The sequence below is a fragment of the Cryptosporidium ryanae genome (assembly GCF_009792415.1).
Source record: "Cryptosporidium ryanae isolate 45019 chromosome Unknown contig_41, whole genome shotgun sequence".
Classification (NCBI taxonomy): Eukaryota; Apicomplexa; class Conoidasida; order Eucoccidiorida; family Cryptosporidiidae; genus Cryptosporidium; species Cryptosporidium ryanae.
This window is the reverse complement of record NW_027125491.1, coordinates 25,686-47,724: the sequence shown is the minus strand read 5'-3', so window position 1 is coordinate 47,724 and position 22,039 is coordinate 25,686. Positions and strand designations below refer to the sequence as shown.

The 22,039-nt window shown below is 33.3% G+C and overlaps 11 protein-coding genes across 11 annotated transcripts; 7 read left to right on the top strand and 4 right to left on the bottom strand.

The window, feature by feature from the left end:
• Positions 1-112: 112 nt before the first annotated feature.
• Positions 113-1,735, bottom strand: FG386_002322 (calmodulin-domain protein kinase 1; the record flags this gene model as incomplete). Its single annotated transcript, XM_067341684.1, has 1 exon — positions 113-1,735. The coding sequence occupies one exon, from the start codon at positions 1,733-1,735 to the stop codon at positions 113-115; it is 1,623 nt and encodes a 540-aa protein (XP_067198963.1).
• Positions 1,736-3,486: 1,751 nt separating this feature from the next.
• Positions 3,487-4,350, top strand: FG386_002321 (uncharacterized protein; the record flags this gene model as incomplete). The annotated part of the gene is made up of 1 exon (XM_067341683.1): positions 3,487-4,350. One exon carries the CDS (start codon positions 3,487-3,489, stop codon positions 4,348-4,350), a length of 864 nt encoding a protein of 287 aa, XP_067198962.1.
• A 496-nt stretch (positions 4,351-4,846) lies between these two features.
• On the top strand, positions 4,847-5,503 carry FG386_002319 (uncharacterized protein; the record flags this gene model as incomplete). The annotated part of the gene is made up of 1 exon (XM_067341681.1): positions 4,847-5,503. One exon carries the CDS (start codon positions 4,847-4,849, stop codon positions 5,501-5,503), a length of 657 nt encoding a protein of 218 aa, XP_067198960.1.
• Positions 5,504-5,762: 259 nt separating this feature from the next.
• Positions 5,763-6,530, bottom strand: FG386_002318 (structure-specific recognition protein 1; the record flags this gene model as incomplete). Its single annotated transcript, XM_067341680.1, has 1 exon — positions 5,763-6,530. The coding sequence occupies one exon, from the start codon at positions 6,528-6,530 to the stop codon at positions 5,763-5,765; it is 768 nt and encodes a 255-aa protein (XP_067198959.1).
• Positions 6,531-7,775: 1,245 nt separating this feature from the next.
• On the top strand, positions 7,776-8,720 carry FG386_002317 (uncharacterized protein; the record flags this gene model as incomplete). The annotated part of the gene is made up of 1 exon (XM_067341679.1): positions 7,776-8,720. One exon carries the CDS (start codon positions 7,776-7,778, stop codon positions 8,718-8,720), a length of 945 nt encoding a protein of 314 aa, XP_067198958.1.
• A 578-nt stretch (positions 8,721-9,298) lies between these two features.
• Positions 9,299-11,743, top strand: FG386_002316 (uncharacterized protein; the record flags this gene model as incomplete). The annotated part of the gene is made up of 1 exon (XM_067341678.1): positions 9,299-11,743. One exon carries the CDS (start codon positions 9,299-9,301, stop codon positions 11,741-11,743), a length of 2,445 nt encoding a protein of 814 aa, XP_067198957.1.
• An 813-nt stretch (positions 11,744-12,556) lies between these two features.
• Positions 12,557-14,149, top strand: FG386_002315 (uncharacterized protein; the record flags this gene model as incomplete). The annotated part of the gene is made up of 1 exon (XM_067341677.1): positions 12,557-14,149. The coding sequence occupies one exon, from the start codon at positions 12,557-12,559 to the stop codon at positions 14,147-14,149; it is 1,593 nt and encodes a 530-aa protein (XP_067198956.1).
• A 164-nt stretch (positions 14,150-14,313) lies between these two features.
• On the bottom strand, positions 14,314-14,850 carry FG386_002314 (uncharacterized protein; the record flags this gene model as incomplete). The annotated part of the gene is made up of 1 exon (XM_067341676.1): positions 14,314-14,850. One exon carries the CDS (start codon positions 14,848-14,850, stop codon positions 14,314-14,316), a length of 537 nt encoding a protein of 178 aa, XP_067198955.1.
• A 399-nt stretch (positions 14,851-15,249) lies between these two features.
• FG386_002313 (RBX1 protein) lies at positions 15,250-15,555 on the top strand (the record flags this gene model as incomplete). Its single annotated transcript, XM_067341675.1, has 1 exon — positions 15,250-15,555. One exon carries the CDS (start codon positions 15,250-15,252, stop codon positions 15,553-15,555), a length of 306 nt encoding a protein of 101 aa, XP_067198954.1.
• A 653-nt stretch (positions 15,556-16,208) lies between these two features.
• On the top strand, positions 16,209-17,759 carry FG386_002312 (UDP-glucose 6-dehydrogenase; the record flags this gene model as incomplete). The annotated part of the gene is made up of 1 exon (XM_067341674.1): positions 16,209-17,759. The coding sequence occupies one exon, from the start codon at positions 16,209-16,211 to the stop codon at positions 17,757-17,759; it is 1,551 nt and encodes a 516-aa protein (XP_067198953.1).
• Positions 17,760-18,046: 287 nt separating this feature from the next.
• On the bottom strand, positions 18,047-21,751 carry FG386_002311 (uncharacterized protein; the record flags this gene model as incomplete). Its single annotated transcript, XM_067341673.1, has 1 exon — positions 18,047-21,751. One exon carries the CDS (start codon positions 21,749-21,751, stop codon positions 18,047-18,049), a length of 3,705 nt encoding a protein of 1,234 aa, XP_067198952.1.
• Between the last annotated feature and the right edge of the window lie 288 nt (positions 21,752-22,039).

The following is a 22,039-nucleotide window of genomic DNA, read 5'->3' as shown; positions in this document are numbered from 1 at the left end:
TCTAAATAAAATCTAAACAATTACTCACATTCCTGTTTATGATGCACTTCATTTAATTAATCTTTAATTGTAACACTAAATGTAAATCAAAATATAGATGATGCATAATTATTTAGTCATTATTTGGTTTAACAAAGTTTTGTAGCATCTCAACAAATTCATTAAAATCGACTTCACCATCTTTATTATTGTCTACTTGTTCAATAATTGCTTCCAACTCTTCCATTTTGATGGTATTGTCTGCCTGTGAAAATAACTTAAATAATTCTTTTGTGGATATCCTGCCAGAACCATCTTTATCAAACATTTTAAAAGCTCTTTCCATCCTCTCTTTACTAAGTAATATTGTTCTATCAATCGCAGATGCAATGAACTCCGAGTATTCTATTGAACCAGATCCGTCCATGTCTAATAATGGCATTAATCCGTCAATCTGATCTTCAATGTTTGTATCTTGGTTTTGAACCAATGAACTAGAATCAATGCCTTTGAGTCTCATGAATTCGTGATACCCCCTTATCAATTCATCCCTATCCAACATACCATCATTGTTAGAGTCCAATTTTCTAAATATTTCAGTTAACTGTTTAGTTTCGTCTATAGTGGTTAATTTACTCGCCATATATAACAATGCAGCCTGCGCTAACTTCTTCTCGGCTTGGAATTGTCTGATATTAGTCATTGCAGACTCCAGTGAAGGTAGGTCCTTGATTGTGGTAGTTTCTGAGGAGTACTTCTGTATCCACGGGTGTTCCAGACACTGTGTTGCCGATATTCTCATTGATGGGTGAAAGGTTAACATTCTTCTGATTAAATCCTTTGCATCTTCAGATACACTTCTCCACTGTGGTAAATCAAATGCATATTTGCCTGTTTCCACTCTCTTTAATATATCATACTCGTTTTTTCCGTAAAACGGTGGTGTTCCCGATAATAGTATGTATAGTATAACACCTGCTGACCATATATCACATTTTTCGTCATATGTGCCTCTCAGTACTTCAGGTGCTATATAGTATGCAGTACCTATTCTGTCCTTCATTTTGGTGTTTTGTTGGAAAAATGTGGACAGTCCAAAGTCAATAATCTTTATATCACAGTCTCTCTCCTTAGACTCCAATAATATATTCTCCGGTTTTAAATCCCTGTGAACTACGTTGTTTTTGTGCATATATGTTATACCAGAAAACACTTGTCTTATTATTCTAGCTGCATCATGTTCACTGAATCTTTTTCTTTTTATTATCTCATCAAATAATTCACCTCCTGTGTATAATTCACCAACAATGTAAAAGCTTGTTGAGTCTTCCAATATTTCAAACAATTTCATTATATTCGGATGATCCAGTTTTTTCAGTAATTCAACCTCTCTTAATATCGTACTGGTGTCTTTGTTTTTAGCACTCGCCTTACTTATCACCTTAACTGCATACTCCATATTTGTAACCCTGTCTTTGCACTTGAGCACTTCTCCAAATGAACCTTTACCTAGCATACACGTAATGCTATATTTCTCGGCAAACGTGCCACTTCCACTCTCCACAAACATTCCCGTTGTCACACTTCCTCTCTCATGACGAATTAAAGAGGCACTCTTTTTGTCCTCTGCGCCTTTCGGCCTAGTTCCCTGTTGATTGTTTGGTTCCTCCTTGTGCTTCTCCCCTACGTGAGCGTGTTGCTCCCCTCTTGGAGTCCTTAACTTTGCTCCTCCATGTGCTATTGCTGCGTTACCCATTTTATATAGTGAGATATTGTTTTGTAGGTTATTATTACTCGTATCTTTTATCAGTAGCCACGGTTAAAATAAAACTGTTTATTGCTATCAAATCAACTTATTACTTATTGGTCAGTTTTACTTGTGTTTACATATATGTACAAATTCTACAACTTTACTTTATTCTGACAAGTGCTTTACTCTACCGTAGTTGCACTGCTATATTGCCTATTACAGTATAATACAGTAGCAACTGTCACTTACTTCCGCTGTTTATTTTAAATCTAATTTCCTCATGTATGTTATAGAAACGCACACTGTTATCTGTCACTAGTATATGCATTAAATGCATTTTTTATCTAAACGTATGGTGTCTACTATTGTAATATCTGTATAGATAAATATTATCCAAAATGACTACTGCGTTGAGAGGAGTTACGTTAGATGAATTAACGCTCTTGTTCGGAGTGGAAATTTGCAGTTAGTCACAGTTCTTAAATATGTTTATATCCCCCCTGCTTGCAATTTTTAACGAGAAACGGCAGAAAACATACTAATTGCAAACGAGTTTTTAGGCAGTCGTTCTTTGAAAAAATTATGTATCCATCTAATTGCGTCCACTCTTCAAATAAAAACGCCTACACGCATCGAGTTGCTTTACAAACTATATTTCAAATACATTATTCAAGTCAGAGTCTATTCTTCCGATACCCTTGCATTTACATGTAAATTCATTCTAAATCTTATAATAGTTATTGCATACGTCACGTCTCGGCGCAACATGTATTTTTAATATAGTTGTTAGCAATGGTGACAAGTTGCCGTTGTTTTCAAATTAGAATAGCATTTGAGAAGAAACAGCAGTTCTTCCTGTAGGGAGTGTGCAAGAGTCTGAGAGACTTTAGATATGGCAATGGGCGTACGCTGTCTTATTTCTCCCGAGTGTGTTGCCTCTTTGAGTTGTTTCGACTCGTTTCGTTGTCTTGGTCAGACAAGGCCATTGCGAAAAACGCGATTTGTGGGGACGTTTTCTCTGAGAAATAGCAGAAAATTAAGAGAAGCCACGTTCAAGGGTGGGATAGGATTTTGAATAGACCAGAGGTGAAGACAGGTAATGATCGGATTTTGTTGAAATGCAAATTCGAACGTTTTTAGCGAAGAATTGAGTATACGTCATTTAGTGCGGACTCGAGCAGGCGTTTTTCGAACCTCTGCTTTAATCTGCAACTAGTTGTAATTTTTATATTGCTGTGTGTAATATTGTGTGTAGTGCGTACACAGTTGGTTGGGGTTAAGTATGCAGATTAATTAATGTGAAGATATGAGGCCACTTAAAAAGCAGGGCAATGAGTGCGAGTTAAACATGAATAAGTCTTATGAAATATAGTTAAATCATGAATTGTTAGGGCACTTCAAATAAAACTAAACATAAGTTGGTGTTAATGGGGCTTTCTTAAATTAAAGTCTGAATGAAATACAGTTCACTTAAAGGTGATTTTCTAATATAATTGGACTAGATAACTAGAAAGAAGCAATAATGAGTTTGTACATTGCATTATTCATTTTGCTAACTGAGAACGTATTGTTTTACATCGGTAAGTTACTGTTTGGCACACGGGCCTATACAATCTTATTCTAAATTAAAAATTACACATTAATTCCCCTAACCTAATTCAGTCAGTGGAAAGTTGCTTTTAAATACCGACATCATAAAGAGCAACAATCAGTATCTAAATGACTATATATGTGGTAAATGGGAAAGCAGTGAAAAAATGAATAGTGGAATGGGAGACGTGGTGAGAGAACCAGTAAAAGGTTGTCAGTGGCTGGGGAACAAAAGAATACACATAAGAGAAACGAGAAACTATACAACCAAGCCCTCAAAAAACGTCGAGTTCATTCGTTATGAGTATAATTCAACGAGCGGATGCGAATTGGAGAACTACTCTAGACAAATAATAGGATATGGAAAATGGGAAATACTTTCTGTAAACAGGGACGAGAATAATTACGAGAACTATATGGTTAAAATGAGGATAAACTGGAAAAAAGCAATTGTGAGGACGAGAAGTGATAAAGGATTCAGTTTTGCACAAGATAAAAAGGATATAAATTGGTTGTATCCATCGTTAGATCCCGTGTATTATTATGATTTAAACTTGATAAATACATGTATAAAACATGCGACTCTCGCATCTGAATACGATACCAATGAGATCACAACGGAAAATATTAAGTTGGATGGAGAGGAGGTGCTGTTGAGTAACGAAAAGTTCAGCATTGATTATTTGCCGGAATCCAAGGTGGAGGAGGCATTGTTAAGAATGGTTACCGGTTATAGCGGCAATGTTATATCAGATATGATTAAAAAGGACCTTGACTTAAAGTCAAAGTGGGAAAACCACTTTAAAAACGCAAGTTACAGAGTCCGGAAGGTGTGCAAGTGGAACGACATAAAAGAGTTTTGTTTAACTCCTCCATCAGAATTAGTCAACAACAAGAATAGCTGCGTACTTCCCTCAACTGAACAAATCATTTCGCCCGAGAAAGACACATTGAAAGTGAGTATGTATCCGTTTGAATTTAGCAGATCGGATACAGACCAAATTGAATTTTCTAAGTACAACGACTGTTAAGTGTTAATTTAGAAAGTACACGGCCGTGTGAATTTGTTTTCTTAACCGTTCGCTCATACCTATCTGCTTTTCCATCTGTAAAGTTGCTTCACTGTTTAATTTATTGCATTTAAATAACTGGGGAGAACAAACCCAGAGAAAAAGGCAGGGGACGGGAGGGGAGGTGAGGGGACGGGAGGGGGAGGGGGAGGGGGTCGGTCTCTGTGTTTTCCTGAATATTCCTATGTCGCTTAAGCGAACTTTAATATTTAGCCTGCGAGCACTTATTTGCGAATTGCAGTCCCAGGATATGGTGAGTGCAAACTAATTTGTTCACTTGGACTGTACCTATTGAGGTAAATGTAATTCTCTGTACGCAAAGGCGATATGTAAGATGGCGTAGCTACGGACAGGCTTCCTAGTTAAAATGTGATTTTCCCGAGTACACGCGTTTCTGGAATTTCTGAATCTGTTTGTGCATGAAAAGGCGTTGATAAGGCTTTTTGACAAGTTAAAAATGTCAGCTGGGAAGACAATAGACGATGACGAGCTGCTGTTTGGCGAGGATGTAAGTTTATCCAAGGAGGCAGTTGAAAAAAGACTCAGAAAGTCATCTAAAAGGAGGAACAATGCTTTAAAGAATCCAAGGGTGGAAAAAAAGGTTAAGTTATCACGTGGTGGTACTAAGTGCGGAGATTACCCCGTTGGGTCAAACGGAGAACTACTAGAAAAAGAGAGGAAAAGTTCAAACAAAAATGACAGCGGCGAGTCGGCAGTAATAACTGTCGAGGACGATGATGAGGATGATAAGAAGACAGGGGGGAGCGAACGCAGCGATGAAAAGCAGTCGATATTTAAGCTAAACGTAAAGGTTTACAAAAGAAGAGAAGCTGAAATGAGGGTAATTAAAACTCTAAACGTAGCGGTGTTTAGAAAAGACCAAGTAAACAAGATAGTGTTGTACATCTCAAGGAACCTGGTTGCACCTGGACTGACTGAGAGTGAAGTGTACGACAGCATCAAGGTGTATTTTGACGGTGACTTGATTGAAAAATACAAGTCGTTTCAGGACATAGGGATTGAGGACGAGGAACAATTGGATGTTAAGATTCCTTTTGAGAGCAGTTGGATCAAACACCCGAAGCAAGGACTGCCTCTGCAGAGTGCGACTTGAATAAGCGACTCCCATAAGCTTCTGTTGACCAGAACCGGAATTTGCATACAGAAACGAACGAACAAATAAAAAAGAATTAACAAAAAGTTGAGTGAGAATAGACAAGTAATACTTTCCACACATGAAAAAGTCGCGTTTGGTTCAACTAACTAGTTGTTCGTTACCAGTGATAAACAAACATGGCGTTTGGAATAACTGCAAGTAGAACAATTCAAAACTCATCCAGAGTGCCACGCAATCAAGGGAACAAACACGGAGTCTACGAGTAAAACTCCCTTTGGTTTGGGATTCCAGATATTTGTTGCATAGAATTCGAAGGAGGGGTGCTCGTTGAGGGTTGGGGATGGGAAGGGGAACCAGACGTAGTACGATAAGTAGCCATATCAACGAGATATTTTTGCTTGACGTCTTGGGCCTTTCTTTCCCACGGAGACCTCTCCAACTCTGGTAGATTCTTCCACATTTCAGCTAGATCCTTTATATGCAGCGATCTGGTAGGGTCTTTTTCACGCACTTTTTGTCTTATGTGCTCGCACCAAAGAGTGTAGGCGTTGTGAGGTCTTTTAGGTTTGTTCGGATCTTCAAAAGGCTGTCTCGTGATTGGTCTCTTCATCTGTTTTTGGTGACTCAGTATTTTTGGTCTCCATTGCGTGCCTGCTCTCTGGGATATCCTAAGAGCCAAGTCAACACTGAAGTCCGCCACCTCACAGATGATGTCAACCAGAAGACTTGAGGATGACGGAGAGGAGGAGGAAGAAGAAGACGATGACGAGGAAGAGGAAGACGAAGAGTTGTTCTCGAAGTGGTTCTGTGGGACTAAAATACTTGTGCTTGATTGTTGACTAACGCTGTGTCTTTGGGACGGAGATGGAGATTGCCCATTTTGCGTATGAGAGGTCCTGAGAGGAACGATCCCTGAACTCGAGCTGTTAGAGGCGTTTTGCAAAATAGAGCCCAATTGCAAAGCAGACCCCAGTTGCGGAGCAAGCACTGACAAGGTGTTACCTGGAACGGCGCAGTGTTGCATCTGTATTAATTCATACCCTTGAATCGGAGTTTAATTATGTTCACAGTTGTTCCTGCCTCCAGTTCTCAGACTTGTTGTATACAATACACAAAAAAGCTTTATCTTCAAAAACCAATGTTTAAATAGACTATGTATATATTCACGCCGTTTCTCTGGCTTTAAATTAAGTTTTTCAAAGCTTACATAAAAAGACGATAAGTTCAAACTTGAGTTATCCCCCTTTTTTATTAATATTTATAAGCTTTTACGAATTAAAACTTTAAAACTAGTTCGGGAATATAAGATCAGAAAAGTGGTCGTTTCTCTCCAATTTTACTCCAAACGGTATTTTTTTGACGCGTAATTGATACGTCTATCTAGAGACGATACATATTACTGACATATATTTTTTTAAATGGAAAAAATAAAGGATAAAGAAGAAAGGGTCAGTTCAACTCTTCAGGGTGAAGTAAGTAAGTTTTTTGGGAAACCGTGCTCGCTTAGCGTGTAGACTTAGAAAAGGACTCAAAACAGCGTCATGATACTTGAAAACAGCGTATTTTCAACACAGCTCAAAACGAGAATGCTCTCTTTCTACCTGCCTTAGCCTCTCATTGCTTTTAAATGGGGGAATTCTGAGTTTGCTCGGAAGGACCAAAGTAGGTGAAATCGCCAGTTTAGTGCCTGAGAACTCTGGTTCTGTGAGTTTCACGAGTAAACACGACCGTCCAAAACGAGCTTGCTGCAAGGTTCCGCAAGAACGTCGGGAAGATATATGCGGTTTTATAATTATTTCAGCGACCTTGGCCATTTAGCAGAAAGAGGTTACTTATAAATTTATAATAGGATTTTGTGCAATACCGTTTTGGGGTATCTAGTTTAGGCGCGAATCAGCGGCGTTAGCTTCTGGAGGGGGCAAGAGGTTTCACATAGTGCAATTAATTAGATTAGCCGAGGAGAGTTGAAAATATATTTAAAGTAGAGGATTTTTGCTAAGAAAGGGAGAGAAATAGGGAGATCTGGATGGACAGTTCACTTGATTTTTGTGTGAGAACAAGGCCTGCGACAAAACAACACGAAGAGGATAATATTCTGTGGTGATAGTTTCTTCTGCTATCTTATGTACTCGTTTTGTCTCTGTTGTTTTCAACCTTGAATTAAAGTTGTTTGTTTTTGAGCTTAGTTTATCCCTCCGTTGTTTGAGGTTTCATTGTTTGTAGTGAACTCACGCTTTTGTCTTTAAAGATATGGAGCGAAAGGGAGGAGATGAAGAGAGCTCAATATAATTGCGATCTAAGCACGAGTCCGGGAACCACAGAGGAGTCTCCAAGCTCCCTGGTTGAGGTTGAGTCCTCAAGGAGCGAGAGCGGTCGAGATACAAATTTCTGGGAAAGATATGAAAGTATTTCTAGAATGATAGAAAATATACTCACTGTTTTGGGCGAATACGATATCGAGGGCGAACTTAGGTTAGAAAAGGAAAAGGAAGCGAGACGTTTGAAGGACGATTTGGATAAGCTCAGAACAGAATGGGCGAGAGCCAATTCAAAAAGTTGCGATAACAATAAAGATTTTTATTTGATTAAAAAAGCAATTGACAGCACTGAGACGTCTATTTCCAGAATAAGCAATATTGAATATATGATAGACACTATGATAAATGAGAATGGATCGGGAGATGAGGAAGCCGAATTGTGTAAGGATTTGGAACTCGATGTTGAGTATTCATTGTTAAAGTTAAGCTGCAAAGAAAGAACAGAATTAATTGAGTGCTATCAGAGAACTATTAGTGAACTTCAAAAAAAATACGAAAATTTTCTCTTTAAGAACGACGTGAACAGTAAAACAAAGCCTAAATGCATATGCGAAATGTGCGATAACTGCGTTCAAAGTAACTCTACACTGGAGAAACAAGGAGGTCAGAGTGCGGTTGGCGGTGAATTACGCTTTTTTAAGGAAGAAGAGTACTTTAATGATGAGGGTTACAAAATTGAGGGACGAAAATGCAACCGTGTTGAAGGGTCAACTGCGGATGTGACTATCAGTGGTGTTAAAAAAGAAAATAACAGTAATATTTCAAAGTCAATATTAGGAGGAAGAAAACTACGCGGAGAAAATGACTATCTACTAGAACTGTTAACCATAGAAAATGATATTCAAAGTGACATACTAAAGCACATAAGCAACGTAATAGGAATCCCATTTGAGTAAATGAAAGTACACTAGACTCACCAATTTCACTCATGTTAATAAGTAGATTTCACATTTTAATTTAGCCGTTATTGCAAATCAGTATAGGTGTTTAACGGACAGAATGATTTAATTTTACGATAACACTAGATACACAAATTGAAGTGCATTACACACATTTATACTCCACCGTTTAAAATAACAACATAGCTCTTTATACAAAATTTAACGCAAGAATTTGTGTAGGTCCATGCTTGATAGTTGCTTTAATAAGTTTTAATTTTATGTTAATTTAAAAGTAAATTGACTCGCTTTTTATAACTGACAAATTCATTTTTAAGTCTAGTAACGACACAGCTCTATTCGCCTAGTGTGTAGAAATGGCGGTAAAAAAACAGACTAATTGTAACATTAGAATAAATTGTATGAGCAAAGAGAAGGGAAAAGAATTTGGTTGTTCAATAAAACAGGGACAAGTAACAAGAGGAAGTTAGATGGGGATTCGTATTAGACTTAGTGGTGATTTGATGTAGGTATTAACTCTCAAAAGATTGATTTTCCCTTGCATATTACTTACGTAGAATAAGAATAGCAGGAAAATGTCTGATTTTGGACAGAATAGAAGAGCAAAAAGATATGCCCAAGAGATTTGTCAGTGGTTGGATGGTTTGCTGGGGGATGATGGATTGGAAGAGTGCATAGAATTTGAAATGAACAATACAATAGAGGGATTGTCTAAAAAGCTGATTGACGTGAGTAAAGAGAATATGAAATATAAATTAGAATTGGAGGAATTAAATTCAAAATTTTCGGAAATGTCAGAATATGTGAATTTGAAGACTAAAATGAATGAGTTGAGACAAGAATATGAGGGGTACAAAAAAGAATCTGAAATAAGGGTTTATAATTTGGAGAAAAGGAATGAAAAAATAACAGAAGAAAAAACTAGATTAGAGTTAATGAATTCAAATTTGGAAGAAAGAAACAAATTATTAATGAGTAACAATGAGGATCTTATAGGCAAGCTAAACAGACAGTCAGAGGAATTGAATGAAAAGACGAGGGAAAAAGTACAAATAGAGGAGGAAAGCATGAGAATTGAATCTAAATATAGGAGCGAAATATCAGAATTAAAAAGCGAGAATAGTGAATTGGAGTTAAAGTGCAATAAATTGAATGATATGGTGTTGCTGCAGAAGGAGGATATTGAAAAACAATATTCTATTGAAATAAATAACAGGGATCTTCAGATACAAAAACTAAATGAGGACTGTATACACAATAAATACAGAATAACAGAATTAGAGAAACTTTTAAAAATGGCAGAAGATGAACAGCTTGTGAGTAAGAATTACAGATCTTTAATAGAACAATATAAGGGTAGACTTCAAGTTTTGGAGGACAGCGAAAGGAATTACTTGGAGTTAAAGGAAAAGTGGAACAGTCAAGAAAAGTTAATAAGACAACAATCGCAAAAACTATTGCAGGCTGAAGAATGGCTAAGAAAAATGATAGAGTTGGAGAAACTAAATTCAACATTAAATCAACAAATTAAACAGTGGGAAACTATGGCCCTAAGATACACTCATAATTTAAGAATATACAACAATGGAGCAGTTTTCACTGAATCTGGTCTGAAGGAAGACGATAAACCTATATCAGAAGAGAAGTTGGCTGAAAATTCACAGTCTTTAAACGAAATTGAGGACAATAGTAATAATTCAGATCAAATTTTGAGTGGAGATAGAAATATAAAGGACAATGGCATATCTCCTACAAGTGTATTAAGTGCAATATTTGAATTCCAGAGAAGATATCAAGATGTTTTGGTTTCAAAAACAGTAATAGAGTCGTCTAAAATAGAATTAGAGAATAAAGTAGATGTTTTAGAAAGTAATTTACAAGTTAGTCAGAGAGAAATTAAGTATTATGAGGATGAATTAACCTTAAAAACTAACGAAATCAATTTGCTGACTGAAAATAATAAAAAACTCGAGTGTGAGATCTCTGTATTAAAGGAGTGTTTAAATAAAGAAGGAAAAACGTTAAATGGCAAGGAGACAATTAAAAATATTAAATGTGGAACTTCAGATTCTAATTTAGATAATAACTTAATGTTGTTAGACTCAACAAAAACTAGAGAAATAAACAGTGGCAGAACTAGTATAATTAACGGTCAAGATACAAATAAATTAGTTTTGGAAGAGAAAATGAAAATAATCACTCATTTAGAAAACGAGTTAAAACTGAGAAACGAGGAAATAAAAACGTATTGGAGTATTAGAGTTGCTTATGATACATTAACTCAAGAAAGGGATTCTCTACTGGAAACGTCAAATAATTTGCAGAATCAAAATGAAGAACTTAAAAACAAAATAATTATAATGAGTGACAAAATAAAATTATATGAAAAAAACAAGTCTAGCTTAAGTATGCGAGAGGTGAACGAAGATAAATGTAATATTGAAGATTATACTGTATTAAAAAACAAATATCACCAAGAACAAGAAAGAAATCAAACATTAAACGAATATTATATTAAAGAAAGAAGCAATCTAATTGATGCTATATCAAACATTCTTGGTTGGAGAATCGAAATCATTTATGTAGACGGAGGTTTGACTGCTTACAAGTTGTCAAATATATTTTCAGAACATGGAGGGGAACTGATATTTGTAATACGTCCAGCTCCTATTGATGGTTGCGTTAACAACAATATGGTTGCTGCAGGTTCTTCCCTACCCACTTCAAATATATCAAATACAACCACCTTTCTTTTAAGTACTGATGAAAATCACAATTCAGAGATTGAAATGGAAGAGCAACTTACATTAGATTTCATTGGTTACTATGCCAATAAATTTGAAGAAGATTCTAACTGGGCAATGCAACTTACAGCAACCCAGTCCTATCCTGCTTTTATGGCATATACATGCCTTGAAGAATTCCATAACACAAGTACGACAAATAAGAACGAAAAAGGATTTGTTGAACAAAACTCACAAGATAAAGCAGTGCAAAATAAGAGAATCAGAAGTGAGTGAATATTATATTATACCGTCCTATTCACAGTAAATTGCAGGTCATATTACTTGAGTGTATTAAATTAATTTTTATTTATACAATTTCTGTCTCAATACTAATTAATTTGCTTGTATCGGTTATTAACACAAACAATTTATTTTTTTCATTAGTAGTTGATAATATAATATTTATTATAGCACTCTTGGGTATACGCCAAAGCACTAAAGCAAATATTAAGTAGGCAATAGCATAACTAATACACACTTAACATCAATGCAGAGACGTGACAAATAGAATGCAATGTTAATTGTTACTCGTTTAAACAGTTAATTTATATTTATACTTGTTCAAATTATTGTAATCATGCAATAGAAGCGACTACTTCCTATTTAACATGGATTAAAGTAGCTGCCAATGTTCATGAACCATAAGAATAAAATGGAAACACTCCCTTTATTCTCAGATTTTTATCGCAGTGCCAAATACGAGATATCTTGTATAATTGTTAATTAACACTTCAAGTGGTTGTTAATATCAATTCAGATATCACGACTCAAAGCATGCTTTTATTTACTTTAGTTCTGTAATCTAACTTTGAAGAAAACTAAGGCTTTTTAAATTAACTTTTACATAATATATAATAATTATTGCGTTTAATAACTAAAATAACTATATTATCTACCACTCGTTCATCCGTTATCATTTATTTACTCTTAATATATTACTATTAATAATAAATAACAAACTCATGGCGCGCGCGCCAATGGGCGTTATTAGTAAATTTGTCTGCAAGGTAACATTTAATATTGTGAGGAGGGAGTAACAAGGAAAAAATGTTGAAGGAGTTTTTTATTTTAAATTCAAGAGGCGACACAATAATAATGAGAGATTTTCGTGAGGAAGATGTAGGGGAGGAGAGATGCTTAGGTAGAATTCAAGACCTATTTTACAAAAAAATGAAATTGAACAACAATGATGAACCTTCAATAATATACTATGATGAAATAAATTACATATATTTGCGTCAAAATGGTTTGTTTTTCATATTGAGCTCAGAGTATGATGTGAGCCCAACATATGTGTTAGAGTTGCTGTATAGAATAATAAAGTTAACTAGGGATTTTTGTGGTGTTATAAACGAGGATTCTATAAGAAGAAATTTCATTCTTTTATATGAACTTATAGATGAAATAATTGATTATGGGTACCCTCAGTTGGTGAATACCGATCAACTTAAATACTGTGTTTATAATGAAACAAAAATATTAAACAACGAAAATTACTATAGGAGAAATGACATATTCACTGCTGAGCATATATTGGGTATTACAAATACGGTTTCAGGTGGTCTTTCAATGCTTCCAATAGGGTTGTTTCCTCCAAATAATTCATTGTCAAGAGTTTCTGTAAGTAATCATATAAATAGTAATAATTCTTTAAGTTCAAACACATTAGGGAGCGGACCAAAAACAATATCTAGTAACGCGTCACAAAGACCGATAAATCCGGTAACAACGATCTCAAATAACACTACTGAGAGCAAAGTAGTGGCATTCTTGACAAATTCAGTTCCAGTTATTGAAAGAAATAATGAAGTATTTGTGGATGTGTTTGAAAGAATAAGTGTTGTATTAAATAGCAAAAGTGAGGTGGTTAGGTTTAACATTGAAGGCGGAATTTTAATGAAAAGCTATTTAATTGGTAAACCAGAGCTTAATTTAGAATTTTCGAATGATATTGTATTAAAAGAAGAGAATTCACTTGACAGTATAGATACTAAAACACAGGATAACCAAGTTACGTATATTGATGATTTTAATTTTCATGAATGTGTTGATATAGATGAATTTCTTAAAAACAAGTCCATCACTCTCAAGCCACCTGAGGGAGAATTAATTGTAATGAATTATAGAATATCTAATGGTTTTTTCAAAGTTCCATTTAAAATTGTAACTCTAATTGAACCTTTAAACAATGAGATAAAATCCTCTAAATATGATGTGGTTATTAAATTGAAAGTTGAAATTCCAGAATCTTCTTTTGCTACAAATCTTAAATTAATATGTCCAGTTAGAAAAAAAACCTCTGTTGTTACATTTGAAACAATAAATCCACTTATTCCTATTCCACAGTCTTCACAATTTGATGAAAAAAACAATATAATTGTTTGGAAGATTAAAAAAATATACAGTGGTTCCGAAGTGGCTTTGAAAGCTAAAATAAACTTTGATTCTAAAATTGATTTAAACAGAATAAAAAAAGAAATCGGACCTTTAAATTTAAGCTTTGAGATCCCGATGTTTAATTTGTCAAACATACAAATAAAGCATTTAAAAATATCAGACAAATTTGGACAAAACAACTACAGATGGGTGAGATACATTACCCAATCTAATTCTTACGTTTGTAGGCTGTTTGATGCGTGATAATATTGTATTTTTATAGACAAAAAGATTATATATATGTACTATTAAATTGTTTTGCATAGTTTATTTTTTCAACTTAAACATTATATTAATTACAATAAAGCTATTTGAAATGAGAATGAATAAGTTATGAAAAACTTAATTGAAGAGGAAGTAAATACTAACTACTTAAGTTTACTTTTTTCTCTGACATTATTTTTAAAACTTGCTTCATACGCACCCTTTATATTATCTTTTATTACAGGTATAGATATTCTCTTATCTTTGTTTATAGCTAGATTACTATTCTGATTGTTCACGTTATCTATATTCATTCCACTTATGCTCATATTATTTACTATTTCTACATCCCTACTATTAGTCAAATTACCATTTCCCATTATACTAAGTGCAGGTGCGTTTTCGCCTGGATAATATTTTCTTCTGTTACCGGGTCCCATATAACCTGCTATGTTACTTATTGACTCAGATCTAAAGTCTACAGAAATGTTTATGTTCTTTTGCGGAAAAATAGCATTGCAGTTATCCGGATATAAAAAAGCGTTTAATGGAAGATCTTTTCTTACATAAGTACCTTCACCTATTTCTCTAAGCTCATTGGACTTCTCTATATTTCTCTTTAACTCCAGCGTGTTCTTTATCAATAGTCTCTTTGCCGTACGAAACCTTCTTTTCACCTTACTCCTTAAACCTTTAGCCATTTTTTCCAGTAATTTACACCTTTTTATATCACATAAATATTATTTAAAATTTGAGTTAAATACAAGTGTCCAACGTGACATTAAAGTAGGCGCCATAGAAATCACTTAAGCGGTCACTTGTTTAGTGGGAAAACACATACCTGAAAAAATAAACTAAGCAATTTTTAAAAGTTATTTGTTTGGTTAAATAATAATATAACTTTGTGTGTTAGCTTAATATATTTTCAGAAAAATAGAAATCTTTATATCATTTGTTTTAACAGCAACACGGTGATAGACCCCGCCGTACAAATTTATTTTTGAATGATAAAATACACTTCCAAGAGTATTGAGTTTAGGATAAATATAATAAGAGGCTAAGAACAAGCTGGATAATGTTAAGTATTTGAACAACGTAATATGACTGATGAACAGGCAAGTACGACTCAACATAAAAGGTTTGAGATAAAAAAATGGAATGCAGTAGCACTGTGGTCTTGGGATATTATTGTAGATAATTGTGCAATATGTAGAAATCACATTATGGATTTATGTATTGAATGTCAAGCAAACACTGGTGCAGTACAGAGAAATGAGGAGTGTTCTGTAACATGGGGACAATGTAATCATGCATTTCATTTGCATTGTATTTCTAGATGGCTCAAAACAAGAAATGTTTGTCCTTTAGACAATACAGAATGGGTATTCCAAAAACAGACAAGATAAAAATTTACTGGTTATTATTTATTTTAATTTATTATATATAATATTTGTGCAATCATATTGCAAATAATTTTTAGTAAATCAAATTCCTGAATTACGAAACAAAGTTTGTTATTTAATGGGGTACTTAAAAGTAATGGAAACCATATAACTTATATTTTTTTTAACTGATTAGCTTTGAGGTTCAATTCAAACTAATTTGAATAGTTTATATTTTTTCATATTTAATGCAATAGTTGTAGATTTATAAGTGAAAGTGGCATCATATTTTGTTTGTTTTCTCAACTATTTTTTACATATATAATGTTTTATGTATTTAATTTGCAAAGCAACATTATTATACTTAAATTCGAGGTTAGCTAAATTATATTAAATTTGAAAATAGGATAACATATCAAAAGTAATGAGGTTAAAATAATGAAGTTATTATAATTAAAAGAGGAAAAATTCAAATTTTAAATTTGTTTTCTTAAATATTGTTTAATTTTCAGGTAATTTACGTACTTAGGTGTATAGTTTCAGATAATACATATATACAAATATATATGTAATGTATTGTTTTAAGCAATATGTTAGATAAATTTAAACTTTCTGCTTGTTCATAGAGTTAGAATTGACCACAATAGTTTTAATTTAACTATCAATTGACACAAATAATGAACGATAATTACAATTTAGATACGACCAAAATAGGATGTATTGGAGCAGGATATGTAGGAGGACCTACGATGGCAGTAATGGCATACAAATGTCCACATTTAAAGATATATGTTGCAGATGTGAATGAAACGAGAATAAATCAATGGAACTCATCAGTACCACCTATTTATGAGCCTGGGTTAAACAATATATTAGATAAAACGAAAAATATTAATTTGTTTTTTACAACAAATATAGAAATGGTGATTAAGGAATGCGACATTTTATTTATAGCAGTAAACACACCAACAAAAAGTTATGGAGTTGGTAAAGGCAGCATACCTGACTTATCAATGTGGGAGGAATGTGCTAGATCAATAGCTAAATATTCAAATAAAAACAAAATAATAATTGAAAAATCTACAGTTCCGGTTAAAACATGCGATTTATTGTTGGAAACACTAAATTCTTGTAAAATAAATAAGAATATACAATTTTCAATTATATCAAATCCAGAATTTTTATCAGAAGGAACGTCTATATATGATTTGGAGTATCCGGATAGGTTGCTTATAGGTGGAAAAATGGACTGCAAATATACATTGTATAGTATGGATATACTCAAAAATATATATTTAAATTGGATCCCGGAAAGCAAGATTTTGATGATTAGTGTTTGGAGTTCAGAATTAACAAAACTAGCATCTAATGCCTTTTTAGCACAAAGAATATCGTCCATAAACTCTATTTCACGACTTTGTGAACTAACAGGAGCAAACATTAATCAGGTTTCAAACGCAGTAGGGTGCGACAACAGAATAGGAAGTAAGTTTTTAGGCGCATCACTTGGGTTTGGTGGAAGTTGTTTCAAAAAAGATATATTGTGTTTATCGTATTTGTTTGAACATTACAACTTAAAGGAAGATGCCTTGTATTGGAAGAGCATATCTGAGTTGAATGATTATCAGACAAACTGTTTTTCTGAAAGGATTATAAAATACATGTTTAACAACATTAAAAACAAAAAAATATCAATACTGGGATTCTCGTTTAAAAAAGACACATCTGATGTAAGAGAAACGCCTGCAGCCATTGTATGCCAAAAACTTATTGGTGAAGGAGCAAAGTTATTTATACATGATCCTCGTGTTGACTCGAAAAATATTATTTTTGAATTAGAAAAAAAAAATCACCTTTGTTCAAAAGAAACTTGCTGCAATAGCAATAAAGTCCAAAATGTAACTGTAGCTAAAAATATTCAAGACTGTTTTAATGACTCTCACGCACTTGTATTTTGCACAGATTGGGACGCTTTTACCAATATAGATTTCCAAAGCGTTTTTAATTTAATGGAGAAACCTGCTTATATTTTCGATGGTAGAAACTTCTTAGACCACCAAAAACTATTTAAAATAGGATTCAACGTAATATCTATAGGAATCAGTCCTATGGTACATTCTAGCAATAGTCATATCATGGGAAATGAACTACCGGATGTGGGGAAGAACATGCACATGCAAAACATGCATAATAGTTTTGGCGCCACAGAAAATACAGTCTCAAATTGAGAAATCGCTTTGGGTACAATGCAGTAGATTTTTTAAATGAAAAATTATTTTTCTTCAGTTAAATATATTAACAAGGTATAACTAGACTCATGTTGAAGCGGCTAAGGTGTCCATAACATATTCACGTGAAATCAATAGCTTTTTTTTTTTTTTTTTTTGGAAAAGACACATCTTGCTTAGTAATGTATATTATATTATTAACGAATGTGGTGATTGCTAACGGTAATTTCTTAACTAAATTAGGTTCGAATACGTAAACGCTGTTTTTTCAATAATAATTGTCCCATTCATATATCGTCAACGTCATTAATGTCATTGTCACTTAAAAATGACTTGTTTATATTTCTAATCATGAGTTCGCCACATATAAGACAGTCAACATTTACAGCATTAATCAGTTGGTTATATAAGTAAATAAGAGTGTTATTTTCAGTTAGTTTTGATTCAATAATTGAAGATTTTCCGTGTTTATTTTTATTTTCAATGCAGTTTAAATAGTGGAGTTTAGAGTGTTTGCATATGCCATTTATAATTCTGTTAAGCTTTGTAGCTTCATCATTGTTCATCAAAACGGAGTATTTAAAAAAAAAACAACCAAAGTGAAAGTAGTGTGAACACGGAAATACGAGAATATTTGTGTTTAAGTCACTATTTAAAAACAAATAGTGCTGACGTTGATTTTTATTTACAAGAGTAAAAAAGCTATTTAACATGGTGTCCAGCTTTAAATGGTCCCTTGAACTTATTTTCAGTGCAGATATAAACTCTTTGACGTCTTCTATAGTAAATCCTTTAAAATTAAATAAGTTTTTGCAACATATTAAACAAAAGTCGGTTTTTGGATCTATTATATTATAACATTTGTGAGATAAAAATAAATCATTTTTTAAATTATCGTTTGATAATTTGTAATTTGAGTAGAGCTTTGTTCTTTTAAGGAGAATATCGTCAAATTGATTCATACTACTTTGTATGATATCGTTGAGAAAACTCAACTGAATGTCATCTGGAACAATTGCCAATATGTCACCTAGAGTTAGAATATATCTTGGGGATGCATTCAGCAGTCTAGTCAAGCCTTGAATATCCTTGTCGTAGGCGAGAGGTTTAATTAGATTTAACACCCACTTTCTCCTTAAATGACCGTTCTCGATAAAATTATATATAATGTCCTTTGCTAATTTAGTGTTGTTTAACTCCTTTATGCATATTCCCATTGCCGAATCATACATCCCCAATAAACAGTATACATACGCCATTAGCTTTTTATATTGCTTTTTCTTGCATATACTCAGCAAAAAAGGTATATCAAAGTCTATGTTATATTCCAAAAGTGATATACTATTAATGCAGTCGCTGCTTGCTTTTTTTTTAACATTCTCAAACTCTAATTCAACAACACAATCGTCCTTTCTCACCTTTCCAAGCAATGGAGCTATATACGATAAAAGAAACTCCTCGCCATTTTCAAGCTTTGAACAAAGTATAGCTAATACATTCCATATTGTTTTAGTTCCTTTCCATGTTTCTGTGTGAATCAACAACTTAACCCTCGTTGAAACCTTTTCTAGTTTTTGTTCGCTATTTAATTTATTGTTGAGTGAAATGTAATATTCTATCAAAAATATGGATAGTCTATTCAGTTCATCGGTTTCTGGTTTATTGCTATTTAACTGTTTAAGCTCTATCAAATATGGCAATACATAATTAATGTTTATAGATGAGAAAGAGGGCCTTTTAAGAAGTGATATAAACTTTTTAGAGTCCAGTAAACCCAATATAGGGGAGTATTTAATAAGCAACGCGTCTCTTTTTGAAATATTACTGTTTATCGAGACAAATAATTCAAAGCATTTTTTAACCAAATTGAAGTCAATTAGGGAGTAAAAAATGTATTCTTGAATTAACACTTGCCATTCTCTTCTTAATTCTGAATAGTAGTTTATTCCAATTCTTCTATTATACTCAACCAATATTCTGTATACTATTGCCTCTATCTCGTCTATTTTGTGAATTTTGTGTAATATGAGCAGTAAATTTGAGTAGTACCTGGCATCTGCGTCATCTTCTTTTAATATAAACGAAACGTACGAGTTTAATTCAATTAACCATAATCCTAGAACCGAGAATTTTAATGCTAGATTATCGCTATCCACAACTTTGTTATTTATGTGTTTGCTGTTGATTGTGTTGCACTCGTTTTTGAAGTCGAAATCATGGTCTAACTGATCTATTTTGTTAGTAAGATAAAGTATTAACCCTTCCCAACAGGAATATTGAATAAAAATATTACATATCTCATTAAATGAAAGATCTTCATCTATTATAGATAACAAACTTATCGCTTCCTCTGTTTCACCCTTAATCATTAAATCTATAAAATGAAGTTTTTGTATTAGATTCCTCTTTCTTGCTCTAATTGATTTACTTATTATCTTTTCAGAACTAATTAACGACTCTCCATACATCCCAATGTACAACCACTCCTTCCATAAGGTTTCACCCTCATTTAATATGTTTATCTTGTACAAATTCTCACTGCTGTACCCCCAAACAAAGCTAATTTTATCCAAAAGCTCAACCTCCTCTTCCAAATAATTACTATTCCTCAGTGAACTTAAATTGTTATAGTTGTTTGAAAATTCAGTCGCAAGTGACCTAATTATAGAAGATGTATTTGCACTTCCCACAGATGAAAAATCATCGCTTTTTCCAGAACTGTGGTTTTTGCTTTTAAGGTCTGTCATATCTAAATCAACACTGTTGTTATTGCTTATTATCATTTGATCAACATACTTTCCTGTGATTAATGCGTTGTTAATTGGTACTTTAGCTATACTTTTTGCGGTTATAACTGATATAACATCCAAAAAATCGTCGTACAGTGCTATAATATGGTATCTGGAACATTCAACACTATTTGGCAACTTTAAATTATTTCTATTAAATTCAAGTGTTTTGACATTTCCTATGTAACTTCCTATATTATCTTCAACCAATTTTATTTTCCTGTTTATTGAATACACCTTTAATAACTTGGATGTGATCCACACCAAAAAAGAGTGGCCTGAAATCTCTAATAATCTTATTTTGCTGCATACAGAGGATTCGTATTCCTCTCGCAGATTTTCTATTTCAAGACATGATTTTGGGGAAGACGTTGAGGAGTCTAAAACTTTATCGTCTTTTTTCAGAAACAAATCTATAATTCTATTCTGGCCGTACCAAATAAGTAACTTATTTGGAGTTGAAACTGTTATCACATACTGGTATCTCTCTATATCATTATCAGACGCCTTTTTTGAACCACATTCGTCACTATTACAAAAATTCTCCAGGTCCTGAATTTTAAATGAGTCTAATAATAAACATAGTATAGGAGTACCTGGAATTTCGTATAGTATTCTTAATACAGTTGAACTGGAAGATATTTCAGGTCCCAATATTGTAGTCAATATAATACCATTTTTGCATCCTATTATTACTGAAACTGATGAATTCTTGGATGATTCATTTGAATTCCACGCAACACTTTGAATTGAATAATAACAAAGTTTTTGTATAAATTTTGCTTTTGTTTGACCTGAATGCAAATACCATGTCTCCCCACCTCCTGTTTGGACTATTATTGAATGATTTCCTGTTTGATCAACAAATATTTGTGGGGCTTGTGATGATCCGCAATTCTTACCTTTTAAATCTATGTTACCTGTTCCTCCCACTACTCCCATTCCAAATCCTATAGGAGATTCAAACAATATTAAATCTGTTATTACTTCATCAGGATGCCATCTTAATAGTTGACCTGAAACAAGTGAAATGTAGAACAAACTCCCACTTCTTATCACCTGGTCAATAACTATAGTTGACTTTAAATTACCAGATTTTCTTAATTTTTGGATTTCTATTTCCCACGAGTTATCAAAACTGTATAGTCTTGGTTGTATCGATATGGTCTCTTCTTTTTTATCAGTAAAATCCTCTTCTTTCATTCTTCTGACATCTATTCTGTCTCAAAATCGTATTACTTATTCTAAATGTCAATGTGTTTTAATTTTAATTATTTTCTGCTTGTGTTATTGTTAGTATACTTTCTATTTAATGAAACAGTTTAACTCAGACTCCTAATTTATTGTGCAAAAACAAAAGCAAAAAACATGCGAAACTCTCCTTTAAGCTTTAATCTTAATGGTGTGTATACACTACTTTTCTTTGTTTTAATTAACAATTATTTCATACTTGTGCAGATTGTACCATTTTATACTAGCCCGCCATTATTG